The sequence below is a fragment of the Narcine bancroftii genome, chromosome 8, assembly GCF_036971445.1.
Source record: "Narcine bancroftii isolate sNarBan1 chromosome 8, sNarBan1.hap1, whole genome shotgun sequence".
Taxonomy (NCBI): domain Eukaryota; kingdom Metazoa; phylum Chordata; class Chondrichthyes; order Torpediniformes; family Narcinidae; genus Narcine; species Narcine bancroftii.
This window is the reverse complement of record NC_091476.1, coordinates 161,431,451-161,452,119: the sequence shown is the minus strand read 5'-3', so window position 1 is coordinate 161,452,119 and position 20,669 is coordinate 161,431,451. Positions and strand designations below refer to the sequence as shown.

The following is a 20,669-nucleotide window of genomic DNA, read 5'->3' as shown; positions in this document are numbered from 1 at the left end:
TTTGGCAGTTTCCGCAAAGCAGGACGTCAAGCGCTGAAGAGCTGGCTCTGAATGGGCAACTAAAGCGGCATCATCTGCAAAGAGTAGTTCACGGACAAGTTTCTCTTGTGTCTTGGTGTGAGCTTGCAGGCGCCTCAGATTGAAGAGACTGCCATCGTGCGGTACCGGATGTAAACAGCGTCTTCATTGTTGGGGTCTTTCATGGCTTGGTTCAGCATCATGCTGAAGAAGATTGAAAAGAGGGTTGGTGCGAGAACACAGCCTTGCTTCACGCCATTGTTAATGGAGAAGGGTTCAGAGAGCTCATTGCTGTATCTGACCCGACCTTGTTGGTTTTCGTGCAGTTGGATAATCATGTTGAGGAACTTTGGGGGACATCCGATGCGCTCTAGTATTTGCCAAAGCCCTTTCCTGCTCACGGTGTCGAAGGCTTTGGTGAGGTCAACAAAGGTGATGTAGAGTCCTTTGTTTTGTTTTGTTTCATCAGATGCAAGGATCGACAATGAGATAGACAACAGACTCGCCAAGGCAAATAGCGCCTTTGGAAGACTACACAAAAGAGTCTGGAAAAACAACCAACTGAAAAACCTCACAAAGATAAGCGTATACAGAGCCGTTGTCATACCCACACTCCTGTTCGGCTCCGAATCATGGGTCCTCTACCGGCACCACCTACGGCTCCTAGAACGCTTCCACCAGCGTTGTCTCCGCTCCATCCTCAACATCCATTGGAGCGCTCACACCCCTAACGTCGAGGTACTCGAGATGGCAGAGGTCGACAGCATCGAGTCCACGCTGCTGAAGATCCAGCTGCGCTGGATGGGTCACGTCTCCAGAATGGAGGACCATCGCCTTCCCAAGATCGTATTATATGGCGAGCTCTCCACTGGCCACCGTGACAGAGGTGCACCAAAGAAAAGGTACAAGGACTGCCTAAAGAAATCTCTTGGTGCCTGCCACATTGACCACCGCCAGTGGGCTGATAACGCCTCAAACCGTGCATCTTGGCGCCTCACAGTTTGGCGGGCAGCAGCCTCCTTTGAAGAAGACCGCAGAGCCCACCTCACTGACAAAAGGCAAAGGAGGAAAAACCCAACACCCAACCCCAACCAACCAATTTTCCCTTGCAACCGCTGCAATCGTGTCTGCCTGTCCCGCATCGGACTGGTCAGCCACAAACGAGCCTGCAGCTGACGTGGACTTTTTTACCCCTTCCATAAATCTTCGTCCGCGAAGCCAAGCCAAAGAAAAAAACTGCATATGTAGTATTTAGTATGCAAGTACTGCATATGTACTGCAGTACATGTATTTATCTGTATGTGTGTTATGCCTAGTTGTATGTCTGCATGATTTGCACCAAGGACCGGAGAATGTTGTTTTGTTGGGTTGTACTTGTACAATTAGTTGGTAATAAACTTGACTTAACTTTTACAGATTCAGGAAATAGGAAAAATTACCTTTTCTGCATGGCAGAGATCCTGGATCATTTCTTCTATGAAATATTTTGTTTTTCCATAAGCATTAGTGCAACTACCAACAGGATGTGCCTCATCTATAGGTAGGTAAGCAGGATCACCATAAACAGTTGCTGAACTGCTGAATACAATGTCTTTGACATCATGTTCTTTCATAGTCTAAAATGCAAGGAAAAAAACAAACTAAACAAATTCAAAATGTTCTCTTCAAATTAAACTAAAAGCTTTTTAGTTTTTAATTTTCGTAATAATAATTATTGCAGACATTCTCAGAGTATCTGCACTGAGAATTTGTATAAAACACATTTTAAAATACTCTGAAATCATTTTTACCCCAGTTAGTCTTTTCAGAGACTATTGCTCTTTAGGAATTTTCCCATCACCCCTCCTGCAAATATACCCACGTCATCAAAATCACCTAAGACCTCATAGATCCATTTTTCATTGCATGTGAGGATTTTGAGCCTATCCTTTAGTTCAAAAAGACCAATGTAATGGGAAAAGACATTTATTCTGCCTCCAACATCATCGCCAATTACATTTTATGAGGTCACCAAGTTTATGTACAAAATATCCAACCTCAATAATTGATCTTAAACTCCTTCAATAAAATCATTCCTTAAAATTCAAAATTCAAGAGTATACAAGCCTAATCACATCCCCTCCAATTTAAATATTTATCCCAAGTAAAATGGAATTTGTGTTGCCTGCCTTCCAAGGCAAGGATATCCTTATTCAGACAAAGTGATCAGATCTCAACACTGCATTCCAAACATTATCAAAGCAAGCTTAAATCAAGAATATTCTGCTAACCTTTAAGACATTTTCCAGAGTGAAACATAAAGGTCTGTAGGTGCAGTTCACACCTTTTCACACCCTGTGCCCTGCAAGGATTCCATTCCTTTCTCCCAATTCTTCAATCTTGTTGCATATGCTTCCAGGACGAGGTCTTCCATGCCAGATCATCAAAGATGACCTCCTTCTTCAAACAACATGGCTTCCCCTCTACCACCATCATCTCAGCCCTCACTCACATATTCTCCATTATTTGCATATCTGCCCTAGCTCCGTCTGCCCCATGCACACCAAGGGCAGAATTCCCCTTGTCATCAACTACTATCCCATCAGCCTCTGCATCTACTACTAGATCCCACCAGAAACGATATATTCCCCTCTCCGCCTTCAGCAGGGACCACTCCCTCCGTGACTCCCTCGTCCACAAATCATCCCTTTGGCAAGAACCCTGTGACTGCAGGAGATACTTCACTTGCACCCACACCTCCTCCTTCACCACCATTTAGGGGACCAAAACTGTTTTTCTAGTGAAGCAACACTACTACATCTGGTGCTCACAGATTGGAGAGATTGGATGCAGACTGGGAGATTGCATGCAGACTGGGAGATTGCTTCATTGATCACCTCGGCTCTGTCCGACGCATAGCATTGATCTCCTAGTGGCTACCCGTTTCAACTCCCTGCCTCACTCCCTTTCTGACATGTCTGTCCATAGTTTTGTGTACTGCCAGACTGAGACCTCCAACAAATTGGAGAAACAACACCTCATATTCTGACACCTTCCAACCACATTAATATCTTCTCCAGTTTCCATTAAATACTCCCCCTTACCTTTCCCTATGTCTTTTTCCTCTAGCTGTCTTTTTCCTCTAGCTGTCTGTTTACCTTTTCCCTCTGTTTCCTTTCACAGAACCAAAAATAAACCCCCCTCCCTTAATCAACTCTCACCCTTTCCTCTCTCCTATCCTATTATCTAATCCAATTAACACCTTTTGTCTGTTGGTCTATACTCCTCTCCCTCCCTTTCTTCCCTTTTCCCCAGCCTTTTTATATAAACACCTGTCTTCTTTTACTCATACCTTGAGGAAGGGTTCAGGCCCAAAGCGTGGTCAGTAATATATCTTTACATCCTATGGACGCTGCAAGACCAGCTGAGTTCCTCCAGCATTTCTATGTTTTAACACTACCCCCCCCCCCCATCCACTAGCTTCATTAATTCCCACAACACAACATTATGACATTAAATATTCCAAGTAAATGGCCCAGTACTACTCCACATTGATCTACCTGCCAGAGTTAAGCCATTCAGGTAGTTTATCCATGCCCTTTTCCATCTTTCTGCTCCCACCAATACTAATTACTTGTCAGGTGTCATCCATATAGTGTCATAAACATTTGAGAACTTCAATCCAAGCGGAATCTTTGCAAGACTAGAGTCTGATGGAATCCACAAAATAGCTGCATAAACTGAGCAGTATTTAAAATCTAAACTTTATGTTTAAGATGGAATTAACACATTTTACCAAGATCTTCTTTTTCAATGGATAACAAAAAAAACTCAACTTTGAACATTAGACTCTTATTTCTCTCACAAAAAATGCATTCCTTCCCAAACTGATACACTCACCTCCAATAATTTAATTGTTCCTGTGAGGTTGACTTTGTAATAAAGAAGAGGCTTCTGGACAGATTCGCCTACAGCTTTCAAACCCGCAAAGTGGATCACTGCTGAGAAATTGTACTGGAAAAAATATTGACAAATGTACTTACTAAAACATACTACATTCCATTGTATTAAAATTTTGGAAATATCTCCAAGAAACATCCTCATTGAGAATTAGACAGCAATAGATTATTAATCTTAATTTTAGTTTATAAATTGGTTCAAAGTATTTCAATGGCCTTAATTTACAAATAAGAATTTTCAGTCGATTATGATTTAATCACAATTACATTTTGTGATTTGCAAATCGATTATGATTTAAGACCTTTGTAACTAAGAGTGTCAAATCCATCTCTGAGAAGAATGAATAGACAGCACTGATACTCATTGCAAACCAGCACTAAAATAAAATTATCTATTCAGAAAATTTAGTGCTGTTCATAAACTTTTGACATTTCAGTATTGGATTACTGCTAAATGCTTTGTGGATGAACTACTTTCCATTAATAAGCCACCATTCATAACCCCAGGATATTCCAAATTGCCTCACAGCTAATGAATTACTAGAAGGGTATCTCGTTGCATATAAAGAATAATGGCTGACTTATTCTCAACATAAAGCAGAAAAAGTTTTGTATTTCTTTTTTTTTATTTTTTTTAATTTTTTTATTTTTCACACCATAAATCACATTAGCCATGATATACACAATTTCTTTTTCACACATATACAGTGACTTTTTCTCCCCCCCCCCCTTTCCTCCCAAACCACCCCCCCACCCCCCCCTCTCATCCATTTTAGGTATACAATCTAGGTTGCATTAATCCAGTCAGACAGTGTTGTCATTCAACAAAATTACACCAGAAATTCTACTGAGTCCATTCTTTTCTTTCCTTCTCCTTCCATCAACTTAGGTAATGTTTGTCCCCGGTAGGTTTTCGCTATTGTATTTAATGTAAGGCTCCTATACTTGTTCGAATATTTCAATATTATTTCTTAACCTATATGTTATTTTTTTCTAATGGAATACATTTATTCATTTAAATTTGGTAGTTTATTCCTTTTAATTTGGTTATGTATTCCATTAATATTTAAAGACATATAGTTCAGCGTAGCCCTTTTATATTTTGTTTATCTTCTCTTTCCGTTTTTCCATCATTACCTTTCCTCCTTTTCCATTTCTGTTTTCTTATTTTCAACTCTTTATAAGACAACATTCCTACAACATCCAACATTTTCCTTATTCTCCTATTTCTATCTTATTTATCCCCAATCTCTCCTTCACCTCCTGAGTTGTCCTTTATCCCTTGTCGGACAACCACATCTCCCCTCTCCATTTGGATTTGCGAATCCACTCGCAAGCGTCAACTGATTTTGCAGTGACCGCTATTTCCCCCCACCCCGCCTCCCCCAGAAAAGATTTCACTTTTCATATGTCACAAAGGTCACTCTTTTATTCCCTCTTTATTCTCTCTATTCCATTACCTTCCCTTATTAATTCTTGTCTATACTATCTATATTTTCCTCTAAGTACAGATACATTCACGTATGCTCCTTGTCTCTATTCACTCTTATACCTCTTTACCCGCATACATATCAATCGTGATCATTTTTACTCTCATTACCCGTCTTCATCCCTCAGTCTATTTTTGTCTTTACCCACATACATATCAATTGTGATCATTTTAACTCTCATTACCCGTCATCCTCCCTCAGTCTATTTTTGTAATTGTTCTGCAAATTTTCGTGCTTCTTCTGGATCCGAGAATAGTCTGTTTTGTTGTCCTGGAATAAATATTTTCAATACCGCTGGATGCTTTAGTATAAATTTATACCCTTTCTTCCATAAAATCGCCTTTGCTGTATTGAACTCTTTTCTCTTCTTTAGGAGTTCAAAACTTATATCTGGATAAATGAAGATTTTTTGCCCTTTATACTCCAGTGGTTTGTTGCCCTCTCTTACTTTTTCCATTGTCTTCTCCAGTACCTTTTCTCTTGTAGTATATCTTAGGAATTTTACTACAATAGATCTTGGTTTTTGTTGTGGTTGTGGTTTAGAGGCCAATACTCTATGTGCCCTTTCTATTTCCAATTCTTGCTGTAGTTCTGGACATCCTAGGGTCTTAGGGATCCACTCTTTTATAAACTCCCTCATATTCTTGCCTTCTTCATCTTCCTTAAGGCCCACTATCTTTATGTTATTTCTTCTGTTATGGTTTTCCATTGTATCTATTTTTTGAGCTAGTAGTTCTTGTGTCTCTTTAGTTTTTTTATTAGATTTCTCCAATTTCTTTTTTAAGTCTTCTACCTCCATTTCTGCTGCTACTGCCCGCTCTTCCATCTTGTCCATTTTCTTTCCCATTTCTGTTAAGGTCATCTCCATTTTATTTATTTTCTCTTCTGTGTTGTTTATTCTTTTTCTTAAATCCTTAAATTCCTGTGTTTGCCATTCTTTAAATGACTCCATGTATCCTCTAATAAGAGCAAGTATATCCTTTACCTTGCCTTTCTTTTCTTCTTCTATTTCACCATACTCTTCCTCTTCTTCTTCCTCTGGGTTGGCCATCTGTTGTTTCTTTGTTGCCCTTTCCTCCTCTTCTTTCTTGTTTCTATTGTCTTCTGTGGTCTCTTCTTGCTGCAGGTGTTCTGCAGCTGTCGTTGCCGGCTGTGGAGATCGACTCCCCAGCTGGTCCCCCCTCCCGTCGGTGTGTTTTTTTTCATGCGCGGTTGCGCACTTTTACTCGGCTCTGCGAGCCATTTTTGTAGTCCATTATTTACCGACCTGAGGGAACGGGTTTCTCTCTCCGCAGCGGGCCTCTTCGGACAGGTAAGGCCTTCACCTTTTTCCTCCTTTGTCTTCTCTTCCTCTCTTCTTACCGTTGCTTTCGACTTTTCTTTTTTTGTCGCCATCTTCTTTCCACCTTTATACTCACTTTTCTGTAACTTTTATTTCTGTGCCTTTGTGTTTTCTCTTGTTTTTCCCGACTTTTCTGGAGAGGGCTGGAGTTCACCGTCCGGCCACTACTCCATCGCGTGACTCCTCCTAAAAGTTTTGTATTTCAACGTGATGTTGACAGGGTTTTGAGAACAAAATGATGGCACCAATATAGGGAATGAAAATGAAAAGAAGTCACCATGACCAGTCCATAGGTTTTGGCTAGCTTGTGAGGTGCACACACCTCTTCATGTACAAACTTGGAATCACAATTAGCCAAGGAACCCTAATCCATTGTTTGGATTTCTTAACCGGCACTGCTAAAGATTGAAAGAGATGAGTATAGTTATTTGTTTTCAGTCTGCTACCTTGCTGAAGAGATTATGCAGAGCAGATTCATCAAGCAGGTCAATTTTGTGGAAGATTATCTCTGTTCCTGTAATCTCACTCACACGGTGAATGCTTTCAGGAATTCCATCCTTTCCTAGATTACAACAAAAGAAAAATAAATAAATAAATAGATAGATAGATGCCAGAGAGATAAATAGATAAAAATCTCTGGCCCAATTACATACTTCTAGTGCACTGGACATATTATAGCTAATTTCAAAGTTTGTAATAGGTTACTTAGTTTGCAAATATTGTTTACTTTTTAAAAGGTTGTCATACAGAGCCTTGTATACACACCAGCATTATCAACAACAGAATCAACAGATAGGATCCTCAAGAAGGGAAAAAAAAAATAATTAAATATCATTCCATTGTTAGTAATGAAAAGAAGAAAATGGTCTTATTTGGAATCATACTTGAGAAGCACTGCCAAGTAAGACTACTGGACTCATGCTTTTTATTGAAGCAAGCACTTAGGTCCTACTATACCTCTCATATGGATGCTGCTTGTCTCTCAATTAGATTTCTACCAAAAAATAACCCTACTGTCAGTGCTGAAGTCACACTTCTGAATGTACTTTGTATGCTGACATTCCCATTTAAGATGAGATGCTGCTGCACTGTTAAACATATTGTAATTCATTCAAGATAATGAAATGAGGCTCCTTCAGCCTTCCCTGGTGAACATAATACTTCTCAGGACACCATTCCCCCTTACTATAACCAATACTTGCTCATAGCACATTAGTGTTTGTGTGACATTACGTTGTGCAATCTTTCCCCCAGATTTCGCTTGTGAGAACACTTTTCAGATACTTAGTTAAGCTCCTCCAGTAAGTTTGTGTATTGTACTCAACCCCAAGCATCTGCAGATTTTCTTGTTTTTTTTTTAAATTTAATTTTTTTCTCATAAATTTTATTTTTTATTTGCATCAAAACATATACAGTATTTATCCATAACATAAGAATAATAAAAAACTATGACACAAAAAGAATACAATTTTTTTATTTTCTCCCCTCCCACCCCAAAAAAGTAGAACAAAAGAAAAGATCTGGCTAATAAACTTGTATCTTTTAATTAATTCATTGCAAATTTACATAATAATCTTAAACTATGAACTAATTAGGGCAGGTTGGATGGGGGAGTGGTGGATGCTGTAGGTAAAGTTGTAGCAATAAAATCCATGTAGGGTTTCCAAATCTTATCAAATTTTTCAGTTGATTTTGTAAATTATATGTTATTTTCTCTAATGGTATACAATTTAATTATTTCATTTGCCATCTATTCAACCCCACAATATCACCAGATTTCCATGTTACTGATTTCCATCAGTATTCACTTGGGAAACTGGCACAGAGTCATGGAAAGTATGGAAAACAAGCGGAACCTATTCAGATGAAAGGAGGAGATGCTTGCTTTCTTAAAGCAAATAAGGCTGAATAAATCTCCAGGGCCTGGCAAGATATTCCCTTGGACCTTGAGGAAGGCAAGTGTAGAAATTGCAGGGGCTCTGGCAGAAATATTTAAAATGTTCTTAGCCATGGGTGTAGTGTGGGAGGAATGGAGCGCAGCTCACAATATTGCGTTGTTTAAAAAAGACTCAGAAAGTAACTGTGGAAATTATAGGCCAGTGAGCTTGACGCAAGTAGTAAGTAAGTTATTGGAAAGTGTTCTAAGAGATTGAATATACAATTATTTGGACCAAGAAGCTGATTTGGGATAACTAATATGGCTTGGTGCGCAGTAGGTCGTGTTTAACCAATCTTATAGAGTTTTTCAAGGAGGTTACCATGAAAGTTGACAAAGGAAAGGCTGTGGATGTTGTCTGCATGGACTTTAGTAAGGCCTTTGACAAGATCCCACATGGGATGTTAGTCAGAAAGGTTCAGATGCTCTGTATTCACGGTGAAGTAGTGAACTAAATTTGACAATGGCTGGACGGGAGAAGCCAGAGTAGTGATGGACGATTGGTTCTCAGACTGGAGGTCTGTGACTAGTGGTGTGCCTCAGGGATCAGTGCTGGGACCATATGTTGTTAGTCATCTACAGTATATCAGTGATCTGGATGAAATTGTGGTAAATCGAATCAGCAAGTTTGCAGATGACATTAACATTGAAGGCGTTGTGGACAGCGATGACAGTTTCCAAAGTTTGCAGAGGGATCTGGACCACCTGAAAAATGGCAGATGGAATTTAATGCAGACAAGTGTGGGGTGTTGCATTTTGGAAGGACAAACCAAGAAAGGACATATATGGTGAATGTTAGGGGACCGAAGAGTACAGTAGAACAGATGAACCTGGGAATACAGATATTTAATTCATTGAAAGTGGTATCACAGGTAGATAGGGTTATAAAGAGAGCTTTTGGCATATTGGCCTTCACAAATCAAAGTATTGAGTATAGGATCTGGGATGCTATGGTAAAATTGTATAAGACATTGGAGTATTTGGAATATTGTGTGCAGTTTTGGTCACCTAACTACTGGAAATATATCAACAAGATAGTAAGAGTGCAATCTCCTGCAATCTATTCTCCCTCCTGCCATCTGGGAAGAGGTACCAAAACATTCAGACTTTACAACCAGATTGCAAAAGTCTTCCCACCCCGCCAAGCCATGAGGCTTCTGAATTCCAGGAACACAGGGCTAGCATATGTAACATGATATTTATACGTGATATGTTATTTATAAAAAAACTTTCTGATGCAATTTAGCCAGGTAAATAACCAGCTCCGCGGTCTGGAGAAACTCTATCTTATTTTCACTGTACACTACAATTGTGATGGTATGAATGACAAATAAACGTAACTTAACTTGAGAAGATTGACTAGGATGTTGTCTGGACATCAGGAGCAGAGTTACAGGGAAAGGTTAAACAGGTTTAAGACTTTATTCCCTGGAGCATAGAAGAATGAGGGGAGATTTGATAGAGGTATTTAAAATTATGAGGGAGATAAATAGAGTAAATGTAGATAAGCTTTTTCCACTGAGGGTAGGTGAGATACAAACCAGAGGACATGGGTTAAGAGTGAAAGGGGAAAAGTTTAGATGGAACACAAGGGGGGACCTTCTTCACACAGAGACTGGTGGGAGTGTGGAATGAGCTGCCAGCTGAAGTGGTGAATACAGGCTCAATTTTAACATTTAAGAAGAATTTGGACAGGTACATGGATGAGAGAGATATGTAGGGCTATGGACTGGGTGCAGATCAGAGGGACAAGGCAAAAAGAAAATGGTTCAGCTCAGACTAGAAGGGCTGAGGGGGCCTGTTTCTGTGCTGTAGTGTTCAATGGATATACACAGATTAAGCATGGGCAAAAAGTGGCAAATTAAATATAATGTAAGAGTACTCACTTTGGTAGAAGGGAGAGAAATACTATTTTCTATCAGTTTACAAAATACAATGCACAGAAGGACCCTGCTGAGTTGGTTCATGAAACATAGAAAATAAACAATGGTACAGAAAGTGATTAGGAAAGGAAATTATATGTGGCCCTTTGCAAGAGAAAGGTTGAGTGCAAAAATAAGTATTCCTGAGAATCCACTCGGCTTTACAGAAAATCAAATTTGTGTCAATTTGTGTTAATTGAATACTTTGTTGATATAATCCACAATAAAGAATGCACAAAAATAGGTATTTAAATCTTTGCTTCTACTTGAATCAGAATTTATTGTCATGAACAAGTCATGAAATTTGGTGTTTGCAGCAGCGACACGGGGCAAATGTTCGTATTATAAACCATCTTACGGCATGACCATAAAAAAATAACAGGGCACGAAAAGTGCGGCAGTGTCTTTGGTTCATTGATTATTCAGGAATCTGATGGCAGCGGGGAAGAAGCTGTCCTTGTGCCGCCGAGTGCTTGTCTTTGGGCTCCTGTATCTTTTTCCCCAATGGTAGCAGAGTGCAGAGGGTATGGCCTGGGTGGTGGGGGGTCTTTGAAGATAGAGGCTGCTTTTTTAAAGACACTGCTTCATGTAGATGTCCCTGATGGAATGAAGTTGGTGCATGTGATGTCACAGGCCAAGTTAACAACCCACTGGAGTTTATTCTTGTCACGAGAGTTGGCGCCTCCATACCAGGCAGTGATGCAACCAGCCAGAATGCTCTCCACAGTAAACCTGTAGAAATTTACAAATCTTTGGTGACATACCAAATTGCCGCAGACACCTCACAAAGTATAGCTGCTGGCGAGTCTTCTTTGTGATTACGTCAATTAGGAGGCTCCAGGACTGATCCTTGGAGATGTTGTCACCCAGGAATTTGAAGTTCTTGACCCTCTCTATACTGAGTCCTCAATGAAGAGTGAGTCGTGTTCTCCTGAAGTCCACAATCATTTCCTTGGTTTTGCTGACATTGAGTGCAAGGTTGTAGTCGTTACACCATTCTCCCTCCTGTATGCTTCCAAATTGCCGTTTGTGATTCTGCCAACAAATATGATGTCATCGGCAGACTTGTAGATAGCATTGGAATTGTGCCTGGTCTCAAAGTCATGAGTGTATAATGAGTAGAGCAATGAGCTAAGCACAGATCCTTGGGGTGTGCCTGTGTTGATAATCAGTGAGGTAGAGACGTAGTTCCCAATTCATACTGACTGTGGTCTTCCAATGAGAAAGCAAGGATCCAGTTCCAGAGGGGAGTACAGAGGTCTAGAGTTTGAAGCTTCTTGAATAGCACTGAAGGAATAATGGTATTGAAGGCCAAGCTGTAGTCAATGAAGAGCAGCTGTATGTATGAATTGTATTTTTCGAGGTGATCCAGAGCTGAGTGGAGACCCAGCGTTATTGCATCTGCTGTGGAGCGATTGTGACGATAGGCATATTGCAGCGGATTCAGATCTTTGCTCAGGTATGTGTTAATTCTGGCCATGACCAGCCTCTCAAAACATTTCATCACAGTAGAAGTTAGTACTCTTCTTGGGTACGAGGATGACTGAATTCCCTGGAGAATAGTTTTCCTCTACTCTGCACAACTATATCTGCTTAAATCGGTCAAAAGAAATTTCCATTTATATGTAATCTTTATAGGAAAAAAAGCCCAAAACATTTCACAATCCATTCTGACTAATATCCCCCCCCCAATTCTTTATCATGAACTGAATAATGGAAAAATGTTTCACTCCAACCAAATAAAATGATCAAATACTTGCATAAAAAGACAGGTTAGACTGCATCTGTGGCTGAGAGAGTTGATGATTTAGGTTAAAGACCCTTCAATCATGATATAGTAACCTATAGTGGAAATTCTGATTACACTCACCTCTCTATATGTGCCGTAAGACTCACACCACCAGGTTCAGGAATAGCTGGTACCTCTCCACCATCAGACTCCTCATTAACATACTCAACCTGGAACTCATTTTAAGGACTCTTACTTGTGCGCTTTACTGATTTTTTAAATTCTCTCCATTGCACAGTCAATTTATTTACATTCATTATCTGTTTACAGTTTTTTTATTTGCTTACATTCTGCCTTAGCTGCAACTATAGAATCTCAGGTTTCATGTGATGTCATGTATGTACTCTGATAATAAATCTGAAAATCTGATCTTACTCCACATCTTTCTCCACACTCTCTTCAGATCACCCCAAGTCCAATTTCAATAAGTTACCAGATGAAATTAATTAATTAATTAATCAAAGATCTAACAATGTAACCCTGTGATCACAGAGCAGAAGATTAAGCAAAATGTACAGTATTCAACAATAGGGACATCATCATGCAAATTCAAAAACCAATAACATACAAGTATAAATAAATACAAAAGCTCATTTTTACCTCGGATCGCATTGTGAAAATTGTCTATCACAACAGGAATGTATCCAGCTTTAACCACCTCAATGACACAGTGGCTACCGATGTAACCAGCTCCACCTGTCACCAGGATTGTCTCTGATGCCATTTTCTACATGTGTGAAAAGTTTCAGGATTAACTGGATGTTTTCAATTGCAAAAATTCATTCAGAGGTATAACTATTTTTCTCTATAATTAACAACTATTTTAAATACTGAAGCACCTGACTGGGTCAACCCAATCTTTATTCTCAAGTGTTTAAAAGAATGAGAAATGGACTTCCTACTCACTTTTAACTGATTAAAGTTTTTTTTTTAAACCGTCAATTACTACTAGAAGACCTCTAATGCCAAGAGAGTAGCCAAAGTACCTAAATTTAAAACCATAAAAGAAAGGGAGGGAGGGAGGGAGGGAGAAAGGAAGGAAGGGACACAAATGGAGGAAGAAACTGAGATTGATCAGGACACTCCTCTGGCATTTGGAATGGTTGCCAAAATGATTGGAAAACAGTCAAGAGATATTAACAAAGCTTTAAAAATGAGGGCCAAAGAAATTGAAAAGAAACCTGATACAGTTTTGGACACACTACCACAAATAGAAGAACGTTTGACTGCATTGGAAGCCAACGGCATCACAGTGAATAATAGGCTGGATAAATCTGAACAACAAAATGAAGCTTTGATTACTGATAACAAATAGTTAAAAGCTCGAGTACTGACATTAGAAGGACAGAGTCGTCGAAATAATCTGAAGGAAAAGGTCTGAAGGATGATGTTGAAAAGGGTAAATTACCAATAGTTACTTACTGAATGGTTTGGAGTCGAAATAGTTGGAAAGGATTTAGTGCTAGAAAGAGCACACTACTCATTATCATTAAAGAATGGTTTGAAATATTCTAGAACAGTTATATTACGCTTTCATCATTATCAAAAAAAAGCTAATCTCGAAAACCGCTTGTTCAAAAAAAAAATCTAACTTTTCAAGGTCTACATATTAGACTTATGGAGCATTACTGCCCAGAAGTAGTCGCTTTGCGCAAGGTCTACAACGAGGTAATGACGGAGCTGTACAAAAATTATTTCCAAACCTGTCTTATTCTACCCAGCAAGATTGAGGATTACCCAAGGAGATCAGAAGATATTTCATCATTCACCCGAATAGACATGGAAATTTGTGAAATCAACATCAAGATGAGTGAACCTTTGATACTTGAAACTGGCCAATTTCAATTAAAAAATGGAGGATATTTATTTTCTCTCTCTCTTTGGTCTTCTGAAGTAACATGTTTGTGAAAGGAAAATTACTATATCTTGGAAATAGTTTCAATTTATATATTTAATCAATTACTCATTAATAGCAGTAGAAGATGCTCTGAATGCTATTATTTCTGCCGGTTTTACCAATCATTGATTTCTCTAAGCACATGCGCCCAGTACTTCTTTGTTCGTTTTACTTTCAGGAGATACATTTGCTTATATTTTAAAGTAATGTGAAACTATTTGATATTAAGTTGTTCACTAGTAATAGATGGTCTGGTTGTCCAAATTTTTTTCTTTTGAAATTATTTACATATTTTAACTTGAATGGTAAATGTTAAAAATGATATTTTACAGACTAACTTGCTAAATGAATGGATATGTGCAAAGGAGAATTTGGAATATTTTTCAGACACTAGCAAGTTGTTATCAGTGTTTAGATATCTTTGGTCTTATTATAGAGAAGAAATAAAACACGGTACGTGTTTAATTAGGATCAGTAACAATGGGGGTTGCATCAGATTTTTTTGAGCTGGTCACATTCTCTTTCAGTGACCTTCAAGGAGGGGAGAATTGGAAGGGAGGGATTTGTTTGGTTTTTCAAGGTACAAGGTTGTTATTTGCAGTTTACTTTTCATCTTTTGTTTTGTAGCAAAGATTTGTAGCTGCAGCCTCTGGAATAAATATGAAATGTCTCAATACATTCATTCATTTTGTTCTATGCTATAAATTATTTGAATGAAGGCACCTATTAAAATTATATTGTGGAACATGAAGAGGCTTAATCGACCTATGGAAAGGAGAAGGGTACTTGCTCATATTAAATATTACTTTCTTTCAAGAAATATTTAAAAAGGAAGATAAAAATAGACCAATGTTTAAATGGACAGGGCAATGCTTCAGAAGCTAAAATCAGGGATGTCTAGTTTTTAATTCAACAAAATGTTTCATTTCTATTCCATAATAGGATCATAGATAAAATGGGACACTATATCATCCTCAATGGGACAATACATAATATATTCATTGCTTTAGCTAATACTTATGCTCTGAATGTGGATGTACCAGCATTTTTTTCAAAGTTTTTTGCCCTATTACCAGATTTATCTAAATATTCACTAATTATAGGAGGGGATTTTAACTGTTGTCTAAACACAGTGTTAGACATATTGAAAACTTAATCCCTCCAAATCAGCTTTGGCAATATTGTCTTTTTTTCCAATATGGGAGTGTCTGATATATGGAGATTTTAAAACCCCACTAGTAAAGATAACTCTTTTTTCTTGAGTCTGCCCCGCGCTTATACCAGGATAGACTATTTTTTCATTTATAATAAATTGATCAACCTGATTAAATCATGCTCCAGTAATTTTAAATTTGGAGTTTCCAAGTATTCCAAGTACTAAAAAACAGTGGCAATTTAATACCATATTACTTAAGAGCAAAGAGATCTTGACTGTTTTTTAGAAAATCAGATTAAATCTTTTCTTGATGTTAATTCAACCCCAGAGATTTCCAATTCGATAATATAGGTACTAGTCAACTTGGGTTCCTTAAAGAAAAATCTTGCTTGACTAATCTCCTGGAATTTTTCGATGATGTAACAAGGACTCAGGAGAGCCAGTGGATGTGGTGTACTTGGACTTTCAGAAAGCCTTCGATGAAGTCCCATACAGGAGGCTAGTTTGCAAAATCAAGAAGCATGGTATCGGGGGTAGAGTGCTGTCATGGATAGATAATTGGTTGAGAAATAGGAAACAAGGGTTGGGATAAACGGATCATTTTCTGGATGGCAGGATGTGACGAGTGGGGTCCTGCAGGGGTCGGTGTTGGGCCCTCAGTTGTTTATCATTTATGTAAATGATTTGGATGAGGGGATAAATAACTACATATGCAAATTCGCAGATGACACTAAATTGGGTGGTAGTGTAAAGAGCGAGGAGGATGTCAGGAAATTGCAAGGGGATTTGGATAGTTTAGGGGAGTGGGCGGAAAGATGGCAGATGAAGTTCAATGTGAGTAATTACAAGGTTGTCCATTTTGGAGGCAGAAACAAGAGAGCAGAATATTATTTAAATGGTGTTAAGCTCGGGAGTGGGGTAATGCAAAGAGATCTGGGCGTACTTGTTCACCAGTCATTAAAAACTAGGTTGCAGGTTCAGCAAGTGGTGAAGAAGGCGAATGGTATGTTGGCTTTCATAAAGAGGGGATTGGAGTAGAGAAGCCCTCCTGCAGTTGTACAGGGCCCTGGTGAGACCTCACCTGGAGTATTGCGTCCAGTTCTGGTCCCCATATTTAAGAAAGGACATACTTGCTATAGAGGGAGTGCAGCACAGGTTTACAAGGTTAGTTCCCGGGATGGCAGGATTGTCATAGGAACATAGGAAGTAGGAACAGGAGTAGGCCAAAAATGTGGATAGGTTAGAAAGACTTGGACTATTTGCAATGGAGTTTAGAAGGATGAGGGGAGACATGATTGAGGTAGTTAGGATTATCAAAGGGCTTGACAGGGCATATGTTCCCAATGATGGGTGAGACTAGGACTAGAGGGCATAGTTTAAGAATACAGGGAAGCCATTTAAGAAATGAGGAGAAATTTTTTTACCCAGAGAGTTGTGGGTCTGTGAAATACATTGGAATAGAGGGTAGTGGGGGAAGATTCGTTGGATAGATTTAAGTGAAAGTTTGATAAGGCTCTTGTGGCTAGGGGAGTTAAGGGTTATGAGGATAAGGTTGGGATTGGTTATTGAAAGGGAAAGATCAGCCATGATCCAATAAATGGCGGTGCTCGAAGGGCCAATTGGCCTATTCCAGCACCTATTGTCTATAATCTGGGACGCAATGAAAGCCTATTTGCATGTCAAATTATTTCATATACAGCTAGTATAAACAAAAGGTCCAAATTAGAAAGAATGGATTTGAACAATCAGATTAAACAGATTAACCTACAATTTGCCCAAAGTAGAGAGAGATGTGGAGTTATTTAAGAATAGAGCTGAACACAAAACCAAATTTGATCTATTTTCCACTAGTCCAATTGAACAACAGATATTGAGAAGAGTCAATTTTTTAAATCTGAAAAATTACTACCCAATCAATTGAAAGCAATTTTGATTAAAAAAGAAATAAATAGGATTTCTTTCCCTGATGGTACAATAACCACTGACCATTCTAAATTAAATGAAGTATTTAGAGATTTCTATTTTAAACTTTAGTCTTCTGAATTTAACAATGAATATGATCTGATGAATTTTTTAGATCATTTGGATATACTGAAGTTAACCCAGGAAAACCAACAAAGTTTGGAAGTTCCAATTTCACAAGAACTGCAAAAATCAATAACCTCTCTACAATCAGGCAAATCTCCGGGTCCTGATAGATTTCCAGTGGAGTTTTACAAATGATTCTCTAAACAACTTATTCCATAACTAACACTAGTACTGAATGATACATTTTGAGAAGAGAAGTTACCTCCTTCTTTTAGAGAGGCTGCCATTTCTGAGATTTTTTAAAAAGGGAAAGATCCTGATAATTGTGCGCCCTACAGACCGATTTCTTTACTCAATGTGGACATGAAGACTTTATCAAAATTTTTAGCATATAGAGAATATTTTACCAGGAATAATAAATTTAGACCAAATGGGGTTTATTAAAAATAGATATTCTTATCATAATATTCACAGATTAATGAATATTATATATTCTTCTTCTACTCACCTTAATGAATGGATTCTTACCTGAGACAGTGAAAAAGTGTTTGATACAGCAGAAAGGGAATACCTATTTACCACTTTAGTAAAATTTAATTTTGGACCAGATTTTATTCAATGCATCTATATGCATCTCCAATAGCATCAATTTGTACTAACTCTCAACAATCAAAGTTTTTAAAATTACAACGAGGTATGAATCAGAGTTGTCACCTAAAGCTTTTGCTTTTTGATTTAGTAGTTGATCTGCAAGCTATTGCTATACGAGCAAATGAAAATTTTAGAAGCTTGTTTAGAGGACCTATTGAACATAGATTATCTCTATATCCAGATGATCTTTTACTTTTTGTGTCCATTCCAGAGGTATCCATACCAAAGATATTGGGTTTACTTACATTTTTTAGTAAATTCTCAGGAGATAAACTTAATCTGCACAAGAGTGAACTATTATAAACAAAAGGCCCACTTACTCTATATTCTAATTATCCTTTTAAAATAATGAAAGATCAATTTAAATATCTAGGTATTGTGGCAGCCCCTTTGGGGTGCCTCACAAAATGGACGAACGCAATGATCCCCCAGGTTGCACAAGGCCCTCAGCGCTGCCCTCCAATTGGCCACAATCAAATGCCTTAATTCACATCAATGGGATTGTCCAGACATTCAATATCAGCTAGTTGACAGGTGTCACATCAACAAACTTGCATTCAACATTAGCAAAGCCCAGATGATTGTGGATTTCAGGAGGAAATCAAGAGGACAGAAACCAGCCCTCATTAAGTGGGTAGCAGAGTTGGTGTAGTGGTTAGCGCAACGCCTTTACAGTGCCAGTGACTGAGACCGGACCTGGGTTAGAATCCTGCACTGTCTGTAAGGAGTTTGTACGTTCTCCCTGTGTCTGCGTAGGTTTTCTTCCGGGTTCCGTTTTCCTCCCACCCTTGAAAAAAAAGTACCGGGATGTAGGTTAATGTGGGATGTAATTTGGGCAGGCCAAATTGGCCTGTTCGGGTGCTGTATTTCTAATTTATTTTTAATATATTTAAGGGGTCAGCAGTAGAGAAGGTCAAGAACTTTAAATTGTCTGGGTATCAACATCTCTGAAGATCTGTCCTGGAGCCTCCATGTCAATGCAATCACGAAAAGGCTCGCCAGTGGCTATACTTTGTGAGGAGTTTGAAGAGATTTGTTATATCACCGAAGACACTTGGAGACTTCTAAAGGTGTACCCTGGCGAGCATTCTGGCTGATTGCAATCCTGCCTGGTATAGAGGTGCCAACTCTAAGGACAAGAATAAACTCCAGAGGGTCATTAACACGGCCTGCGACATTACAGGCACCGACTTCACTCCATCAAGGACATCTACATGAGGCATTGTCTTAAAAAAGGGCCCTCTCTCCTCAAAGGAACCCCACCCCAAGGCCAGGCCCTCTTCACTCTGCTACCATTGGGAAAAATGGTACAGGAGTCTGAAAACATGCACTCAGCCGCACAAGGACAGCTTCTTCCCCTCCGCCATCTGATTGCTGAATGATCAATGAACCACATGATCAATGAATCACTTTGTCTTTTTCTGGCACTATTTAAATTTAGTTTGAAATGTTTGTGATATGATGCGGCCGTAAGACCACGAAGTTCATGACGATAAATTCTTTACGTACACCACATAATTAGGAAGTGTTCTTTTTCCAAGAGATGCTTCTTCATCTAGATTCATACATTGACTTCCTGCTGATAAACACTGGTGGGTTTGATTAAACAGAGCGCCTCACGCTCCACGCACCCAGGCACAGTCGCCAGCCAGCTGGGAGATGGAGAATGAATGAATGCGTTGTCTGGTGGTGGCCAGGAAGCAACCTACACTGCGCAGGATCACTGACGTGGCCAGGAACTAGCACGGAGTGAACCAGGTGTTGCCAAGTACCGGGAAGGTACCTGGGGGTGACTGGACCCTGGGCTGGACGGGGACATTGACCGAGGCGTCCCCGTCATGCGGACACCGGCCCCCCCCCCACCCCCTCCCCTTCCTCCGGCCCTCCAGCCACTTCACAGTCCGGCCGAAGAGCATCCTGGACGAAACTGCCCGACGATCATCAGCTCCAGCCTCTGAACCAACTCACCTCGCCCGGCGCTCACCTTGCCCGAAGAGTTCTCCCGAGGCGCATGCGCACCCTGCTCCGCGAGACGATGCCGGATGCGCGTGCGTGCTCCCGCCCCCGCTCGGAGGCCGGCCATCGGGCTGCGCACGCGCGTCCTTCCCCGTCCAAGAGCCCGCGACGAAGGGCAGAAGGGAGTCGGCAGATGCTGGGGATCTGGAGTAAGAGCCTGGAATCTAGCCCCAAACCGTTGACTATTCCTTCGACGTGCGGAGTTCCTCCAGAGGATTGATTTTTTTCTTTGCAAGAAAGTATTTATCACAAAATACCTAGAACAGTGAAAACGTTTGTGGAAGTCAAACACCAGACCAGAACTGCACACAATACTCCAAACTTAAACAGGCTCAACCTCACCTCCCAGCTCCTATATTCTATGCTACAATTTATAAAGGCCAGCATACCAAAAGCCTTCTTCACCACCCTATCGACATGGGAATCCACCTTCAAGGAACACTGAACCTTTATTCCAAGATCCCTCTGTTCCTCAGCATTCCTCAA

At 39.6% G+C, this 20,669-nt stretch overlaps 1 protein-coding gene across 1 annotated transcript in view; it reads right to left on the bottom strand.

Annotated features, from left to right (window-relative positions):
• Positions 1 to 20,210, bottom strand: part of gale (UDP-galactose-4-epimerase) — a 34,602-nt gene extending 14,392 nt beyond the window's left edge. Inside the window, exons 1-5 of the mRNA XM_069895715.1 lie at positions 20,136 to 20,210; positions 13,036 to 13,162; positions 7,235 to 7,350; positions 3,898 to 4,011; positions 1,458 to 1,634 (exon numbers count right to left, since the gene is read on the bottom strand). Of these exons, the coding sequence (XP_069751816.1) occupies positions 1,458 to 1,634; positions 3,898 to 4,011; positions 7,235 to 7,350; positions 13,036 to 13,159 (531 nt within the window). The 5' untranslated portion in view covers positions 13,160 to 13,162; positions 20,136 to 20,210. The remainder of the gene's footprint in view (positions 1 to 1,457; positions 1,635 to 3,897; positions 4,012 to 7,234; positions 7,351 to 13,035; positions 13,163 to 20,135) is intronic.
• Positions 20,211 to 20,669: the final 459 nt, after the last annotated feature.